The following is a 12,622-nucleotide window of genomic DNA, read 5'->3' as shown; positions in this document are numbered from 1 at the left end:
GACACACAGAACCCTGCTGGGGAACATTTTAATTTGCCCGGCACTCACTCCTGGATCTAAAGGTGACCATATTATTACAAGGCAATTTCAAAAACCAGCTGGAGAGAGAAGATGCACAACTTGGTTTCATTTACACCTGCACTAGAGGTTTAAACAAAGACCTGAAGTGGACAGCTGGCTACATTCCACACTCTAATGACATAAAAATCCAAGCACCAGGTACTTACAATACTTAGAACCCATGCTGTCCGCCTCATTTACCCTGTTCAAAAGCTTCAGAGGGGGAGCTGAGTTAGCCTATAACCGGAAAAACTTAAAAAACAACCAATAGTCCTGCAGCACCTTAAAGACTAACAAAACATGTAAATGGGATCATGAGCTTTCATGGGTACAACGTACTTCTTGGACACTCTAACTGACAAATATATATTTTTTCCTTCTCTTTCCCTCTCCATCCCCTCACTTTCTCTGCTATTTATTTGTCCCCTGAACCCCTTAAATCCATTCACCAAAAGAAGAGGACCGTGACCATGAAAGCTCATGATACCATTTACATTTTGTGTTAGTCTCTAAGGGTATGTCTACACTACCCCGCTAGTTCGAACTAGCGGGGTAATGTATGCATACCGCACTTGCTAATGAAGCCCGGGATTTGAATTTCCCGGGCTTCATTAGCATAAGCGGGGAGCTGCCATTTTTAAATCCCCGCTGCTTCGAACCCCGTGTAGCGCGGCTACACGGGGCTCGAACTAGGTAGTTCGGACTAGGGTGCCTATTCCGAACTACCGGTACACCTCGGAGTACCGGTAGTTCGGAATAGGACCCTAGTCCGAACTACCTAGTTCGAGCCCCGTGTAGCCGCGCTACACGGGGTTCGAAGCAGCGGGGATTTAAAAATGGCGGCTCCCCGCTTATGCTAATGAAGCCCGGGAAATTCAAATCCCGGGCTTCATTAGCAAGTGCGGTATGCATACATTACCCCGCTAGTTCGAACTAGCGGGGTAGTGTAGACATACCCTAAGGTGCTGCAAGACTATTGGTTGTTTTTTAAGTTTACTCAGTACTCATCAAAGGACATTATGCCCTTCCAAAGACATTAAAGAATAAAGCCGCACTGCCCAGTCTGACGTAGGTAAACGTTCTCACCCCCATTTTATTATAGGCAAGAAAATCAAAGTTCAGAGGGGAAAGTGGCTTCCTGAGGTCACAGTGGGTACGTCTACACAGCACCCTTACCTCGAAATAAGCTACGCAATTTGTGCTACTTAAATTGCATAGCTTATTTTGAGTTAATTTTGAAATAAAACGCTATTCCAAAACACCCCTTAACCCTAGTGGAATGAGGGTTACAGGGAAGTCGGAATAAGCTGCCTGTTATTTCAAAATCTATTTGACTGCTTCAATAGACGCGGAATAGCTATTTTGGAATATTTCTGGTACCCAAAACAGCTCCACAGTGTAGACATAGCCCACGTCATGGGCAGAATCGGATTCCCAATACTTGCACTGTCTCTAGAATATGCTTGTGGAGGGACTGCTCAGTGAAAACCCAGGTGCTACTGAATGGAAACCTGCCTACCTTAGTGCCATCAGCTGTCAGCATGAGGGGACATTACTCACTCTCAGCCACGGAGGAGAAGGTAGAGAAGTGCCAGGACTCACAGCACTCACGTCATGAATGATGCTGCTGTGTATGTGCACACGGAAGAACACACGTGTACTTTGACTTCCACCCGCTTTGATGCCAAGGAGCCTATGGAAAACAGGGTAAATTCCCGTCTGTGTAACAGCGTCCTCTGGCAGCATGGCTGGAGGTCACCCCGTGCAAGGAAACCGACAGCTCTGAGAGAAAAACACACAGGCATGTGGAGACACTTGTGCAGCAACGTTACTGCCACCGGATAGAATATCCTGTTTTAAAAACGAATCACCTGAGGCACCTGAGCTACTGGTGTACAGACACCACAGAGGTGAGTGGGCGGGTGGGTAAGTGGTGCAGCATTACAGCGAGAGCTCACTCAGACGCTTACTCAAAAGGGAACCCAGTTAGCTCTCCAAGACAAAGCATCCTCATCTGACAAAGCCAGCCAGCTATTTACAACCAACAGACACACTGGGAGCTGTAGAGCTGGCTTCCAAACAAGTCACAGCTCCTCTCTGCTCTCTCTGCACCCCTCCTCTCTTCCAGATTTCTCATCTTCCTTCTCCTCTGACACTTTGCTTCCTGCCTTCTAGCATCCGGACTCCTATTCCTGGAAGAGCCTTCCTGAATTCAGTCTCCAAGCGCCTTCTCTCCCCATCTGCGAATCTACCTCTTGAAACAATCATCTTGTTCTCCTCAGTATTAGTAACTCTCACTCTCCCTTTGCTTGATCTGCTGCACTGGGTCTTGTCTTTTCTGGACTGGAAGCTCTGCGGGCAGAGAACAGGCCTTGCGTCTATTCTGTAATGCACAGTGTAAATATGGGTTTAGCAGCTCCATTCAGAAAAGATAAGGCGGCTGAATGTTTTGTTTCCTAGCACCAAATGTAGCATACAGCTGTTCACCATCCAACCCACACTACTCACGAGGGGGGGAGTGGGTATCTGCGTACCAGGATTCATGAGAACACACCCAAACTTCTTCAATTCCTTTATTAAAAAGGGGCATATGAGGAGATTCGTGTAACACAGAAGTGAAGGCTGTGCTAAGGTTGTTGTAAAGTTTCCAACATTTTGGACTGATAAGATTTTTTGAAATTAGTAATAAAAACCAAAGCCAGACCCCCACAACAATATAGTTACACATAATGGCTGGGGTTTTACAATCTGCCATGGGCGTTTTGATGCACCTCCCCCTTGAATTCCAGGAAGCATTGTGCATTGTCCCCTACGTCTGAAAATCTCAGCCCTTCTCGCTCCAAAGATCAGAATGCTCCCACTCCCCGTATTTTAAGCTAAATGCTCAACAAACAGAAATTTACAAATCTCAGAGACATGAGTCAAGTCCCACCCCGCCACATTTATTCTTTTCTTTTCTCTTAACTGTCTACCACACCACACACGTCAAACAAACCCCAGCCTTTAAAACAGCAGGATTAGTTCTGAGCACCAGCTGTGTCTGCACAGCCAACTCGCAACACCTACAGACTGGTTTTCTCAGGGTTTGAGATTCCGCTGTTCCAGAGCCGTGCACAAGAACATCAGAGCGGCCAGACTGGGTCAGACCAAAAGGCCATCTAGCCCAGTGTCCTGTGTGCCCACAGTGGCCGAGGCCGGGTGCCCCAGAGTGAACACAACAGGGAATCCTCACGTGATCCCTCTCCTGTCATCCATTTCCAGACACACAGAGGCTGGGGACACCGTCCCTGCCCCAGGCCATTGATGGACCTAACCTCCATGAATCTGTCTAGCTCTTTTTTTAATCCGGTTAAAGTCTTTACAACCTGCTCTGCAGCTCTTCTCTGCTGAAAGGCAGGGGTCCAGCACTCAAAACCAGCATAGTGGTAGAAATGTAGCCGTGTTAGTCTGGTGCAGCTGAAACACAAAACAGGACTATGTAGCACTTTACAGACTAACAAGATGGTTTATTAGGGGATGAGCTTTCGTGGGCCAGGCCCACTTCCTCAGATCAAATAGTGGAAGAAAATTGTCACAACCATATCCTTTGGTATATATGGTTGTGACAATTTTCTTCCACTATTTGATCTGAGGAAGTGGGTCTGGCCCACGAAAGCTCATCATCTAATAAACCATCTTGTTAGTCTGTAAAGTGCTACACAGTCCTGTTTTGTGTTTCAAAACCAGAAGGCACCTCATATGAATGAGACTGATCATTTTGGCTGTACAATGCTTAACTGGAAACCTGACATGATGTAGCTCTCTAATGACAGGTTTGGCTCCCTTTCCCAGTGAAGTGTCCCACACTGGTGAAAGTGAACGGAGCCACTTCACTTAATATTTGAAAAGTGAAATACAACCAGAGGAGTCCTGAGCTGTAATGGCGAAGAGCGCAGGCACCACAAACACATGGACAGCTAGCACTATCCCCACTCTAGAGAGATACAGAACCCCACCACAAAGCGGTGCTGAGAAGCAGTGTGTGTCTGCGACCGAGAAGGCTTGCAGAGGAAGGAATGAGAATTGGCACCATGCAGATATTAATTCCCGCTGGCACAATAGCATTTCTGTGTGTTATGCTGATGTCAGCTGTGTCAGAGTCCTCCTTCGCTGATACATGGCTCATTATGCGCTCGCGCCAAAGTCTCTGGGAAAAGTTACTTTAAAAATAAAGCAGGCAAATCCCCTGAGCTCACATAAAGAGCAAAGGAAACCTAGTGAACTGGGCTCCATGAGGAGGTTTGCAATTGCACATTGTGAAACTTTGCTTCTTTAAACAAGAGCGCTTCTCGGAGGCAGTGAAACATTTGCATTGTTGTGCTAGGGATTTTCCAGGAGTGTGAGCCTGTGTCTGGAGCTGCAGCTTCTGCAGCCTTTCATAGAAATGGGATGAGATGCTCAAGTAAAAGCCAACTACAGATTCCAGGCTGTCCACCAAGGTGAGAAAAGTCCAGCCAACATGCTCCAAAAAGGAGTTTTTAAAAATGTGCCCATTCATTAGTAGTGATGTTGAAGTCCGAGAAACCAGCCCCAAAGCTTCTACTTTTCCCCTAGTCTGAAAGGAAACTTTCTCTGACCAAACAGTCTGGTTCACGCAGATGTGTGAACAAATTCAGCTACAGTTTTAGCCTGGGGTGCAGAAGACAGCGATAGCAGGCAGCGCATCTTGCAGTTCAACCCTTAGGATCTTCTGAGGAGCAAAAAGTTTGAATCACATGTAAGTCCCCTGACTATTAGTACCGCGCGAGAAAGACAAGCCAGTGGCTTTTGAATTCTTTCAGACATTTAATCTGTTCAAGGGAGTGCTGGGTGGCATGCTGTTTTTAGACTGAAATAATAACCTTGAATCAGAGGACTTTAGGGTGGATGACACTACAGCCGTCGGGGAGGGTGGGGGGGGGGAGTTTTACTAAGGAGGCTGGATGAAAGAATTAGAACAGGAAGAGTGACCCTCAGCAAGGGCCTGAAAGCTGCTCTGACTTCCATCGAATCAGCTGCTGGCCCAGACACCATTTCTTACAACTAAATCCCTAGTGCAAATCAGAAGCAACCCAAGCGAAGTTAATGAAATTACACTGGCTTGAAACCAGAGTAAACGAGCCTAGAATCTGGTCAAACTACTGGAGTTTTTCAGCTGAGGTAACTAAACTGGAGTCATTGGAGTTTTACTGTTTTCAAAGAGGAGCGACTGAAAGGAAAATGCAGCTCAGTTCCATACCAAGCCCCTCCTCCTACAAAGCAAAATGAAATTTTACCATTAACAGCAGCACAGAAGTCAGCACGTTTGTATCTGCTCTCTGGAGGAAGTACCTGTGCCCTCCCCTTTTCTAAAGTAACTGCTGCACATGCAAGTCTTGTAGAAGCGAAGCGAACGCTCTCAGTGACTTAGATGTTAGCACTGCCCCTAGCCCCTTGCAATCTACTTGTGCAACAAACAAATTGATCAGTGCTGTGAAAGTGCAGAGAGGCTGGCCAGGAAGCAGTAGAGCATTTACGGACTGTAACTCCTCCCTGGGAGACTAGATTCCACCTTGGGAACACGAGGTCAGGGCAAGCAGGCCAGGTTTCTCCTCCCATGACAGACTCCCCACTTTCAAACCTAGTCAAGAGCAATCTACAATTTCATGATGTAAGATTTGAAAATGGGGACCACATCCCCAGAATATCAAAGAATACAGATGAAGATGATACAGAATCGCTGAGGAGTCATGACGCTGCTCCCAAACTAGCACTGGTCCACTTGACCTTTAAAAATAATTGTCATGGTTCTAACCACTGCAATGTGCCTCAGGGTATGTCTACACTAGCCCCTACTTCGATCTAGGGAGGCTAATGAGGGCAACCAAAATTGCAAATGAAGTGCAGGATTTAAATATCCCCCGTTTCCTTAGCATGTTCCCGGCCGGTCGCCATTTTAGAAATTGACTAGCCCGAAGTAACTGCCCACGTCTACACATGGCAGTGAAACGGGATTCCAAATTAAAGCCCTAAATCGAATTAGCTGTTATTCCTCCTGGACTGAGGTTTAACAGCTAATTCAATTTAAGGCTTTATTTCTCTTTATTTAGGCTTCGGTTTGGGACCGTTTTTGTTTAAAAAGTCCCCTTAGGGGAAGCCAAAGAGTAACGGCAGCAAGGAGGGAGACAAGCGCTGGTAGCAGAAGAAAGAAAAGGCCGGAGAGAGAGGAAGAGGGAGCTGGAGCGAGCATCTGGCAGGAAGATCAGCTTTTGCAGGAGAAGCATCGTGAATTGCTGTTCAGTGACTCTCTCTGGCCAACCCACAAGAAGCCAGTGAGGGAAGGGCCTTTAAAAATGGCTGAAGGAGCCCCATGGGGCCTGCCCCTTCCACTCAAGGCTCCACCCCTTCTGGGAGCACACCCCCCCCTCACACACACACTTTGACCACAGCCACCTTGCTGGTTCCACTGCATACAGTACTGCAGTCCCTCCAAAGCTGTCCCTGCCCAGGTAGAAACTGTCCTGAGAAGAGTCACTTTGCCAAAGAAGAATGTGAAGTGTGTAAGGAGCTGAATCGTTGCATGTCGACAGCTGTGCTGATACAATTAGACACCAAACACTGACTGGTCCCCTAGTATCTCTGGTGGCCACATTACCCGGGCTGACAATCAGAGTTCTGAGAGGACCCTTTACTGTGTTATTTGGAGGTAATATTTTAGCACCCTGCTCTGATGTACTGCATCAGCGATTACGCTTGTCACTAACCAGCTGTCATCTTCTCTTCTCTATACAGAAGAGTGTGGATTCACTAATGTTATTCTTACACAGAGCACGTTAAACAGAGTTACTCTGTCTTGGGTGTTAAAGGGAGTTATGTTTGAAAACATGTAGTAGTAGTAAGGAGACTGGATTTTCCTCAGTACTGAAGAACACTGGTCTTTTACTTAAGCCCCGAGTGTCCTTTTCCCTTCTGTTTATGGCAGAACTGTCTTAGAAAGGGCCACTCTGGGAAAGAAACTCCTGTGCAGACTTGTGCAAGCTCGGGTGAATTTCAGCCACATTCGATTATGAGCTAGCTTGATCACAGATAACAAGTTGTCTAACTTCCAAAACACAAGTTTCCCTCTGAGATTCCTAATTCCAAGACGAACCAATACGAGGGCACTGGAGGTGCTTCGTGTGTTTAAAGACAATAAAACACAAGCGACATTCGTCTGTGTGACATTCATTCCGACACTGAACAAGAGCATTTGCACAGCATCTTCCATGCGTGGCTTTGCTCCTGTTCCCTTCTCTGCCTCCCAAACTCTGGTAAATCACTTAGACGGCAAGGTGCTAGTTAACAACGCGGAGTTGCTAGCCACAGAGATCAAGATGAGATGTTCTTATATGTTTGCTCTCTTGTACTTCACTGCATGGATCTACCTCTCAATGCCACTGCCTACATCTATGCAAGATGAGTTGACTAGTAAATTTGGGGGCATTCATCTAAGCAAGAGGGGGATTGCTTGGACTGAACTTAGTAGCAGATTTTCATTAAGCCTTTCTTTACTCTTTTGGTTTAAACAATTTATTGAATGCCAATTCAACATTTGAAAAGAAAAGCAAACTTACAGGTAACAGAAAAGAGAAAACCACAGCCCTTGACACAATAAAGTCTTTTCCGACCAGACAAAACCAAAAGGACTCACCAGGTCTCAGCGGAACTGACTTATCTTGCTACAAGCTTCGGAAGTATTTTTTGCCCCCTTTAAAATATGTAGGACATAGGAGTCTTAACTGAATCTCATTGATGTACTACTTGAGTATTGATTTTTATTTTTCAAAAGACAATCAGAAATACTAAGCAACTTCAAGAGTATGTGGCAAATTACCATGAAATAAAAACAGTTTATGAAGTAAATTTAGAGTTTGTGGTTGGAACTACTTTGGAACTACTACATCAGAGTTGGGAGGGAGCCGACACAAGTAGAGAAATCAATCCTGTTGTTGGGTATTTAACCTGTGTAAAAACCATTGGTCAATTGACCAATCAAATATTGTCAAATAATGTAAAAAATGGTCAAATATTTGAAAGCACTAATTTATCGGTTAGTAACAACAGTAACAAAATAGAACAAGATTTTATGGTCACTAGCAAGAGTTGCCTTAGACACTTATGCCTAATTACAAAAAATAAGTTACTTAACTAAGTCATTTTAACTCAGGAAAAATGCAACACTCAGTAAAATTAAGTTCTAAAAATGAAAGAGTGACACCATCCAAAAGGGCAAGCTGCTGTCTAAATCAGGACATTCTCGCTACAATATTTGGTAATATTCCATGGAGGACAAATAATAGGCTGTCAACTGACATTATTTGACTGGTTGATCGATCAGTTTGCAATCTACCCTTTCAACTCCCCAGCAAAAAGCCCCTAGCAACAGAAAAGAGCATTCCAATTCCGTCATCACTCAGGGAAGCAACTAGTAAGAACTTCATTTTGAGCTGAAGACTCTGAAAAGAACTAAAAATATGGTGCCATCCCATGATCTCCTCCACAGAGACAGCTGCAGGAAATATCTGCCACCCTTCCACTGTCTTCACTGACCCATTTGCAGAGCGGTGCTAATGAAGTGCTTGCTAACTCGAAGACCAGCTCAGGAAAGAAACTGAATCTAGATGGACTTATATACAATTCTCAAGAGTCAGTTTAATTTAAGTGGCTGTAGAAAAGTAAAAGGGAACCACTTGGGTCAGTCTATACCTGGCTATCCCCTGCTGATATCCACTGGACACACCTTTACTGACTTGACTTTGTTTTTGCTGATCAGCTCTTATGAAACAGGTTGTAATAAAAGTCTGGAAACAAAATGAGATACTTACCCCCCTTCAAAGATCTTGATCCTGGCTGGCTCCCCTCTTTTGGATACGGGAGCCTCTTCTTCTGATTTGCCTCTTTTATCCTCTTCCTTCTCAGCTCTAGTTAAATCTTTTCGACCTTCATTGGAAAGGAGTGAAGGCAAATGAACCTACCTCCCCAAAAGAGCAAAACAATCATTTATTACATTTCAAAGGGCTCTAACAAATACACAGACCATATACACAGGGTTCCCTCCGATTGAGAAGGCAGCCTACCACAAGTGATGTTGACTAGGACAACTGTACCTAATAATGAGGACTCGCATTTTCAAATATGCTCTCAAATTCTGGCTCTTGTACCCTGTTCGACATGTCTAATTTAGACTGAACTTTTAAGTGCTGGGAATATGTACTATAGTACAGACATATTATGTAAATTAACAGCAATTTACATATTTTATTTTCATAATCATCATTAACAAATTTTAGGAATTATGTTCCTCTTGTAAGGCTGGTCTGTACAGTTCTCTTTCTTTTACAAAATTGGAAACTGAGGCATAGATAGGTGAAGTGTCTGCTACAGGGTCACTGGCTTAGGAATAGAAACCCGACTAGGTTCCCCATGCACTGCTCCAACTGTTGGAAATACTATTTCCTATATATCCTCGCACTCACTGCTAGAGTCGGACAGTATATGCGTTGCTAAAAAGGAAATATTGCAAAACGAGTGAGGTCGGCTTCAACTTTGGTCTCTTTCTTCAAAAATCTACATTTTCACCTCTAAACTTTGTAGAAACCACTGGTCTCTGAAAGCGACTTCCTTTCAAGAAGAACAGAGCTAGCCAAGTGCCCGATATAAGGCCAACAAAACCTGCTTCTCTCTCTCCCCCAAGAGGTTCTAAAAGTGAAGTTTTCTCTTCTTCTCACTGTCAAGCATGAGACCCTCGCACAAAGACAACCACACTATGACATGCCACTAGCATGAGTCTGTACATCGCTGTGTTTATACCCTGCGGGTCTATGCCTTGGTTCTGTGCTATGGGACTCAATCTGTCCTCAGACGAGCAAGGCTCTGCGCGTGAACCTCGCCATGCCACTTGAAGGAGCGCCGCATGACCCTGCATTGGGGGGGCATTGCAAAGGCCCGAGCTAACAAAACGTTTTATTTCACGTCACACGCAAAGTTGTGAAAGAGCAAATTGGCTTTCGCCTGAGTTACATTTACTCTGCATGCCCAGCAGTGCACGACGCCTTCATTTTGTGGCTACTGCCACTGGGGAAGAGAGGGAAAGGGGGCTGACGGCCTCAGTGGGCTCCTGGGCAAGGTGGGAGTGGGGCTCCATGTTCCCGGGGGGGGGGGGGGCCGGGCTTTGACTAGAAGGGGGGGACCAGGGGCAGCCAGTCTTGAGTGCTGCAGTAGCAGCAGCACCAGTTGGGAGCCCCAGGTCCTTTTGAATCACCGAGCCCAGGGCAATTTCCTCCTTTGCCTCCCCCTCCCTGCATTGGCAGGCCTGACTGCCATTAAATGCTCAGTGCTTACTCCAACTCCTCTAACCCTCATTGTACGAGGAGTAAGGGAAGTCGGGGGAAGAGTGCTCTGCCTTGAAATAACTGCTGGGTGGCCAGCGCCAAGAGCTGAAATAGGCTATTTCGACTTGACCTACGCAACTAGCATAGCTCAAGTTGAGTAGCTTATTTTGAGTTTAGCCCTCCTGTGTAGACATGCTCTGAGGGGCTGAGAACCTAAAACTCCAAGTGAGGTCAGTGGGAGCAGGGATGATCACCACATTCAAAAACCACAACCTAGACTGAGGTCACAACGTGAACACCCAAAGTTGATGAAACTTTTCTGCAAGTTTTCACCCTAACTTTTTCTATGCTCCAGTTTCATCTTTTGTAAAAGAACAGCGGCAATATATGCCATTACAGACGTAGCATTAGGAAAGGGCTAGACATAAATGGACAGATAGAAGGCCCTAGACAGTTGTAAAATAAATTAAACAGTGGTTATTCTACTAACACATAATTGTGTATCATTGAAAAAGGGTGCATTGTTCACTAGCAATTTAGTTAGTCATGTAGCTATTTGCAGAGCGCCCAACGCTTCCTTCAAACTTCACCTGTTTGGTAAATTTTACTCAGACTGAAAAATCAAGCCCAGTATGAAGACTGTATGCAATATACAGCTTACTGGTAACTTATATCAGGTATTAAAGCCTCTGGTTTATATTAACTTTTCTACTGTACTATCTGACAATGTATAGTTCTATAAAGAGGAATTTTAAGAATATTTACTAAGGTTCGGACTGAAGTCTGAACTTGTGGTACCTGATTGTGGCCACTGGAATTCAGCTAGTGTTGACCTGGGTAGCCAGGAAACTGTCCCTGGAGATTTTTCTTAATAACGGGTATATTAAATGAGCAGGCTTTAGAACTTTCTTCCTACTGAACATTTGATTGAAAAACACTATCTATTTGGTATTAGAGCCATTTTCCTCCAGGATTTGTGCTAATACTATCCCATTTAAGCAGCAGTTACTAATACAAACTCAGGCAAACCATTTTCTTAGAAGACACACCACGAAAGCAGCCGTCTCAGTTTAGTATGTTCCAGCTGAACACAGTAAACATATTTTACATATACACCCCAGGACCTCTCATCATGAAACATTCTATACATACCACCAGTAAAGGGTAGTGGACTTGGAGTGGGAGACCATTATCTAAGAGAGAACTCAACAGTGCAGAGAAGTGCCTTTTGTAGATACACCAGGGCAAAGCCCTTACTCTTGCAAAATGCACCATGATCTCTTTAATATCCACTGGGGTTTATTTTGATGGTTTTGGCAAAAAGATCTTTAATCCTGTTGGGGAGAGCTGCATGTCATTACATATATCTCTGCCTAGAGGACTGAGCTGTGTCCTCCTGTCCAGATTTCAACCTAGGATTCCAGGGACACTAGATATTTTAAACCTGAGGTTTAGATGCTCCTCCCAGGCCTAGCCTAAAAGCACTCCCCTATGTGTGTGTGATCACGCACAATTCTCATCAAAGTCAACTGGAGGGCAGGTGGCTGAGAATGGGGCCCATCATGGGCAATATGCTTTGAGACTCTTTGGAATGAAAGATGCAGAACAAGTGTGAAATATTAGTTACTGTTATTATAACACTCATTTTATGTGTCTCCTGGCTCCTTGAAATCCTGCCTTGAGGGTTTCTGCAGGAGACTGATGGAAGTGCTGAAGAGAAATATGGTAACTGCGGTGTCTATTTTAAGACATATTTATATGCAGCAGTTGCAGCTGACATTATGATAAATTCCATCTTCAGGGTTCATTTTGTGATTCAGAAATAAAATGAACTATCCAGCAATACAAATTGGGTTGAAATGAGTATCAAATTGCAAAAACTTCAGAGCAAATCTGTGTGCTAATCTGCATACTTGTGACCTGGATGAAAGGGACTGATGTAGTTCGGTATTGACTGAAAGTAGTATCTACTGTGCTCTTGAATCTTCCCTCCCATCCCACCATCAACATGATGGGGGAAAGCACCATGCGGCAATAGACAGATGACAGGCCCCCTTGACGTTAGTGGAGCTCTGCACAACCTGTGTGATGCAATTTACATAACTATGGCATGGTTGGTTACGAATATAAAACAGGTTTCTCTTGCTTCCTTTAGCCTTTTTCAGGGACTCGGGTCAGATTTACAAAAAGTATTA

The 12,622-nt window shown here is 44.7% G+C and overlaps 1 protein-coding gene across 19 annotated transcripts in view; it reads right to left on the bottom strand.

Annotated features, from left to right (window-relative positions):
• HIVEP3 (HIVEP zinc finger 3) overlaps positions 1 to 12,622 on the bottom strand; it is a 399,795-nt gene that overhangs the window by 71,383 nt on the left and 315,790 nt on the right. For all 19 annotated transcript variants that reach the window (XM_075908749.1, XM_075908754.1, XM_075908755.1 and 16 more), the window contains one exon: positions 8,922 to 9,067. In XM_075908749.1, the coding sequence (XP_075764864.1) occupies positions 8,922 to 9,067 (146 nt within the window). The remainder of the gene's footprint in view (positions 1 to 8,921; positions 9,068 to 12,622) is intronic.

This window comes from Pelodiscus sinensis, chromosome 25 (genome assembly GCF_049634645.1).
Source record: "Pelodiscus sinensis isolate JC-2024 chromosome 25, ASM4963464v1, whole genome shotgun sequence".
Taxonomy (NCBI): Eukaryota; Metazoa; Chordata; order Testudines; family Trionychidae; genus Pelodiscus; species Pelodiscus sinensis.
This window is presented reverse-complemented; position numbering and strand designations above follow the sequence as displayed.